This window comes from Triticum urartu, chromosome 4A (genome assembly GCF_056163025.1).
Source record: "Triticum urartu cultivar PI428250 chromosome 4A, HENAU_Tu73, whole genome shotgun sequence".
NCBI classification, from domain to species: Eukaryota; Viridiplantae; Streptophyta; class Magnoliopsida; order Poales; family Poaceae; genus Triticum; species Triticum urartu.
In genome coordinates, this window is record NC_141876.1 from 596482150 (window position 1) to 596489298 (window position 7149).

At 40.1% G+C, this 7149-nt stretch overlaps 1 protein-coding gene across 1 annotated transcript; it reads left to right on the forward strand.

Annotated features, from left to right (window-relative positions):
* Positions 1-1604: 1604 nt before the first annotated feature.
* On the forward strand, positions 1605-2550 carry LOC125531226 (uncharacterized). Its single transcript, XM_048695632.2, has 2 exons — positions 1605-1803; positions 1922-2550. Exons 1-2 carry the CDS (start codon positions 1696-1698, stop codon positions 2234-2236), a joined length of 423 nt encoding a protein of 140 aa, XP_048551589.2. The 5' UTR covers positions 1605-1695; the 3' UTR covers positions 2237-2550.
* Positions 2551-7149: the final 4599 nt, after the last annotated feature.

Here is a 7149-nt window from a genome sequence, read left to right on the forward strand (position 1 = left end):
GATGCGCTGGTACCAGGCCCGAGGCGCCTGCTTCAACCCGTAAAGGGAACGGGAGAGCAAGCACACATGGTCTGGATGTGCGGCGTCGACGAAGCCGGTGGGCTGCTCACAGAACACCTGCTCAGCGAGGTGGCCGTGCAAGAAGGCGTTGGAAACGTCCAACTGATGCACAGGCCAAGCTCGGAAATGTCTAGGTGCATTTCCAAGCCTGATCTAAAGGTATTCTACAATTTCTAAAATATTGTACTCGGTAGTATCTTGCACTTTCTTTCTCACAGTTGCTTACTGTTTCACGTTTCAAAATTTCCTCTGATCGTTCAGTAAACTTCTCCTAATTCCAAATCTGCAATGAATAGATTCCGAGCAAAAGAGATAGAGAGCGGTGCGAGGTCAGTACAATTTTCATGAATAGTTGATGCAAATGTTCATTGGTGTTAATTTATTCATAGTACACAACAATTAAAGACATCTTCATTCATTATTTTGAGAGTAATCTTAGAATCTTGATTGTTCTTTTCTAATGGATATCTAGATATTTTGTCAGAGCAAGTCAATCCTTCATCCCAGATTCGTGTAGAACTTCAAGATAAAGTGATTATGTGTAAGCCTTTAAGACGGGTTCCAAAAATCAATCAAATTATAGGGAAATATTTTCTGACATTCATTCCAGTCCCTAAGCGTACTCACGTGCAGGTCGATGACATGAGTTCGGAACCCCTCTGTATGGGATGAAATACATGTGTAAGGTGTGAATGTTGAATGTGCAATGTATTGTAACATTCCTGATAATGTTGCATTTACCTAACATCTGAGCTCATATTAACCAAGCATATGAGTTATTTGTACTTCAGCCTAGCTTTCCATTTTGATTTTCTTCTTTTTCCTTTACTGTGCTCATCTCTATGTAAAATCTAATTTTGGATTCCTTTTTTAGATAGCTTACCACATATGGCATTTGGTTTCCTAAAATATGACTTTGACTACATGTGCCGCAAGAACGCGCGAGGTTTCATCTAGTTAATTATAACTTTCACGTCAGTTTATGCAACTATTACATGAAGGACGGACTGTGGTTGTTGCCTTCACTGTTGTGCATTTTTTTTCTAGAAACAGAACACCATTCACAAGCAGCAAGTTCTCCTATATACCATGTGAACAGACATGCACGCAGCATCTTCACGAAGTACCGGAAGATCATTTTGTCCGCATACAATAAAGTTTGTTCTCGAAGCTAATACTTTTATTGTGCGTGTGCAAGAAATATGCCATGAAAGTCATTTGCATTAGTTGGCTTATTAAGAAAAGTCGAGAAACATGAATGAACTAGAGCGGACCTGTCCACGACAACGGGACGGGACCACTGAAGCTGAGGAGCAGGAGCTGCCACCTTGGATCCATGGTCCATGCCACCCACCAATTCCTTCAGTCGACAGACAGCACCTCATGCATGAAAAATGCAAGAAAAATAAAGTTTGAATTGGCACTCCGCACGCACACTGACTATTGTGGCCACTGACTAGTACGTACGTACTTGCAACGCATGGTTACACACACTCATGCACGAGTATAAGATGAGGTGCACCACCCAAGCAGTTTTTGCCAAGGGCACTTGAGAATCACCAGCATCCCAAACTGGTTTATTGCTGAGTTCATGCTTTGTGTATACATACCATACCACAGGGCACAGCTGAGTCCATGACGAAATGCTTCCTGCTGCTCGCCTTCTTGGCGTTTCTCCTGCCGGCGGCCTACGCGACGTGCCACCCTGACAACCTCCAAGCGCGGCGGGGCTTCGCCCGGAAGGTACTTGGATCACTCAAATAATTCATTTGGTTGGTGAGGCACCCAAGGGTTTGACACTACTCAAGGGCCTCACCGTTGTGGACGTATTGCTTTCACTAACTTGCTATTGTATGTGAAGAGCAATAGAAGAACACTCCAACAACAACAACCAAATACCATTACTGGGACCAACAACAGTGTCAGATCTGGGAGTGGCAATATTGTATCTGGGAACGGCAACACTGTCGTATCTGGGGATAACAACAATGTTTCTGGGAGCAACAACACAGTCACATCTGGGAGCAGCAATGTCATAGTTGACACCAACCATGTCGTTACTGGGAGCAACAATACTGTATCCGGCAATAATAATAGGGTAACTGGGAACAATAATGTTGTATCAGGGAGCAACCATGTCGTGTCCGGGGACAACAAAGTCGTAACTGGCGGTTAATGATCTGTCAGTAGATTGATTTCGGCTTCCCTGGTGCAGCTCATACATCCTTGTCCAAGTTCAGTGTGGCTCACAATTACTTGGTGGGCCCATTCTTGTTTGGAACTTCATGGATATAGCATCCTACTTACTTCAAATAAAATTTCCCTAAATATCTATAGAACTTTTTACATAATAAATGTGGACCTGCACAGCAATGGCGACTTGCAGCTTATGTACAAGTTCTCATCGTGGATGTCTAGATGTGGGTATTTCATCTCTTCTGTTATCTGTAATGTGTGATGATTTCTTATATATGAAGATTGGTCTATGAATTATAAGTGCTCAATGTCATCTAGCTATACACTTCTCACGTGCAACTATCAACGTTACATGCATAAATGGGAAATGTTTGGATGACGAGATAGAGCAAAAGAGCAGAGACTAATGTTGGCATCAAGTCGCTTATGTAGTGCTAAACCTTTGTCTACCCCTGCAAATTAGACTACGTCTGAGGCTCCTCGTTTCTTTTTGAGGATGCACTTGTGTTGAAGTAGTGGTACAGTTGACACGTGTCGCGGCTAGCCTTGGTCTTTCTACTATTGGGCACATGCGTCAGTGGTGATGCAACCACTAGGGCGTGGCCGGACAGGCCCGTGTAATGTTTTCAATTTTCTCTTAAATATTAATATTTTAGAAAATAAATTAGGAAAGGAATAGAAAAAATATATAGAACAGCAGAAAAATTAACAGGGAAAAACAATAAAACGAAAAGAGAAAACATGTAAATGAAATCTATGGTAACAATGAGAAAACCAAAACAGGAAACCCGGGAAGGAAACCATAAGAACCATAGGAGGAAAAAGAAAATTGCAAAGAACGCTTAAACGAGGTAGCAAATGGACTGGCCTTTCATAAACAGATCCAATACTATGGTTGGTATGTCTATTTCATGCTTTTTTTTCCTTTCCAGAAACATAACCGATAGTAGTAGGAACGAGAAGTATCTGCTCCCGAGCTCAAATGCTTCTTGATGAGCAGTGAAATAAAAAAAGTAAAAAAAATCAAACAGTTCTGAATTTATTTCTATGACCAACATTGACAAATGTTTTTGTGCTTGCAAAACATTGTCATGAAATGACATTCGTGAACGTCATGACACAAAAAAAAGGAAAAATCGTTGCCCAAAAATGTTATTTTCAAAAGCATTTTGGAGTTCTGATTTTTTTCACGACTTCCACAATGTCATTTCATGATGAAAATTTTCAAGCGCCCAAAACACTTAAAAAGTTTGCTACAGATGTTTTTTCTGAGTTTTATAAAAAAAAATCAGATTGTAATTCATCGAGCTCCGGAGCAGAAGAGGACTTTCGTAGTAGCGCGTCCTTAGCTCCTACGTGAAAAGACACGCATGCAAAATATTTAGAAAGTTTGTTCCCATATAGAGTTCGTTCTCAAAGCTAATACTTCTATTGTGTGTTCAAAAATATGTCATGAAAGTCCTTTACATTAGTCTACCTACTAAGAAAAGTTCTCAAAACAGGCTTTCGTCCCGCTTTATATATAAAGCAAACACACACCAAAGTACACAGCCGAACGATACAAAGTGATGTGAAACCCTCATACAACGCCGATCCTCGGATAACCGGATCACACGAGACGCACATGACTACGCCACCGATATAGAAAACGGGAAGAACTGAGTAGAACGCCACCCTACACCCTACACTACCTACGCTCCACAACAACGCCCCCAAGAGGGATAACGACGCGAAGCGTCGCCACTGCCGAGTCCCTGAGGGCAAAGGTTTTCACTCGGAACCAGACACAGAGAGGAACCTGACAACGACGTCTTCAAGACGAGAATGGCGCGGCTGCAAGCGCTGCCGTCGTTGGCACGAAAGCGCAGAGCTTTCACTTGGCAACCCACGCGTGCCACCATGAGGTCTTGTGGATAAGATTGACGAGATCAGATCCCTAGGTCCGGATCGGAGGGCCAACACTGCGAGAGATGACAGAGCACGCCTGGGTCACCCGCCGCCATAGCTCTCGCCGCCCACACAACCAAGAGACATAACCACCACCACCGCCATGGTGCCCGCCAGAGAGCAAACCATGTGAACCGCCATCCAGGGTCGTCGCCCCGGCATCCAAACCCCGAGACATCGCCAAGCGCGTGCTTCATGGTGCACTAACCACGACAGGAGAAGCCCGGCATCAGCCACAGAGCAAGGGTCAGCGCCACCACCACAGAGGCGCCCACGCCTACAGTCCCCACAAATCCCGGTGGACCGAATTAACATGACCTAGTAACTGCCGATTGCAGTCACGGAGCCAACTCAAACGACGCCAAGTCCATGGCCAGAGGCACCGATCCACCTACCGGCTCCACGAAGCCCCACCCACTACCACAGACCTTCACCAACGCCATAATGTGAGGATGCCTCCCCACGGAACCGCAAACACCTACCTTGGCTTGATGGATTGGACCCAGAACCGAGCACCCCGACTCCAGGGTGACCATGCGCCAGGACTTACATGAGCAGCAGCCCATCCCGGGCAGGAGGACCATGTCAAACTCCTGCCCGATGACAAGCCCACATCGGAAGAGCACCGCTCATGGCAGCCGGCAACTCGGGTCGCCAAGTAGCCGCTCCAACGCCCCCCCCCCCCCCCAATTGGCTCCTCAAGCATGCACCTTCCCTGCCGACCAACCGACTAAGTTATTTTACCGGTGCTGGTATGTACCGGTAGCCTATCCACCATCCATCACTTTTGTCAAGATCTATGCATATCTTATACTCTATTTTCAGATATTAGATTGGACATAGCAATACATGTACTGGTGTCAGATATTGTCAGCTTTACAGAAGAGAGAGAGTTAGAGGGGAGAGAATGGTGCATGCATGCATGCATTCTCTCAAGCCATACATATGACATGCTTTTATTTTTCACCTCATATTTTTAATGATTCATATCTTTTGAACCAAATGTCTATTATTGAAACTTTTTATATATTTGAATTCGTGGTGACAAGACCTTCAGAACAAGATCAATTTTGGATATGTTTGAAATATATTTTATTTTATGTATTTCAATTTTGTTTGAAATCACTTTCATAAAACATTAGATTGTTTCACTATGTCATAGAAGTTTTTCCTAGTGTTTCACTCATTTTCATAAACTGGAATATGGAACTCACAGAGATACGGATATATTGATAGGACAACATTTTTTCTAGTTTTTTCAAGTGTTTCGCTCATTTTCAATCATTTGAATAAACATATTTCACTCATTTTCAGAAGATAGATTTAGGCCCATTCAAAATGATGGATATCACTCATTCAAAAATTTATTTCAAACATTTCAGAAAACTGATTTCACTCATTGAATCTAACAACACATTTCACTCATTTGATACAACTGATTTGAGTAGTTTCAATTGAAAGAAATACATGTTTCAATAATTTGAAAAGCTAATTTCACTCATTTGAAAATAAAAATATTCTTGTTTCAAGAAGCTGGTATATGTCACAAAAATAAACTTAAATTATTTCATAAAACTAACTCCACTCATTTGATGTCACTTGTTTCCAATAACGCATTTCAATTATTTCAAAAAAACTGATTTCACTCAATTGAAAAGAAAAAAATTCGCCCGCTTCATAAAACAGATTACGCCCATTTCAAAAATTATATTTCACTCATTTCAAAAACGATTTCACTCATTCAAACAACGATTTCATTCAATTCATAAAATTGGTATCATTGAATTCAAAATACATATTTCAGTTAATTGATATAACCCATTTCATAAAACCGATTTCACTCATTACAAAAAATATCTCAAAAACTAATTCCACTTTGTATTTATGAAATATATTCAAATGTATTTCAATCATCTCAAAAGTTAGTTTCAAATGTTTGAAATATAAATTTTAACTTGAAATAAGTGAAATTTAAATGAAATGAAAAACGATTTCACTCATTCAAACAATGATTTCATTCAATTCATAAAATTGGTATCATTGAATTCAAAAAACATATTTCAGTTAATTGATATAACCCATTTCATAAAACCGATTTCACTCATTACAAAAAATATCTCAAAAACTAATTCCACTTTGTTTTTACGAAATATATTCAAATGTATTTCAATCATCTCAAAAGTTAGTTTCAAATGTTTGAAATATAAATTTTTACTTGAAATAAGTGAAATTTAAATGAAATGAAAAACCATTTTCACTCGCTTCATGAAATAGATTTCACTCATTTATTAAAAAAATGAAATAATCTGTGTCACATGTTTTAAAATAACTAGTTTCACATTTTCTAAATAACGAGTTAAAAATATTTCACAATGAAATTTGTTTCATATGCATGAAAACAGAATGTACTCATTTGAAAATTTTGGTTTCACTCAAATACTTATTTCTTGTATTCCACAAAACATGTCTCACTCATTTGAAATGTTGAAATTAAAAGATGTTTGAATGTATTCAAGGTTGATCTTTTTCTGAAGGTCTTGGCATCAGGAGTTCAAATATATAAAAAGCTTTAAAAATCAAGTTGTAGTTTAAAATATATGAATGAATGAAATTGTCAAAGAGAAAATAAAGGGCATGAATTAGTCCGACATGTGATGCATCTTCAGTATATGAGAATGAGGAGAGAGAATGGACCATGCATGCGTCAAGTATAACTATATTGCTGACATGGGCCCCTTTCATCTGACATTGATTTGACTATTAATAAAGATACAAGAGATAGACTCTCAGTATACACATCTATACATTGTCTGTGGGCCTCCGTATAGCACGAATCACTTCGCATTTGAGTGGCAGATGATTTGCCGGTAGGTACCGTATCCGGTAAAAAGAGGTTCGCGGCTGATCAACGCCAAGTAAGTTTTCTCCTACACCAGTAAGTACTGC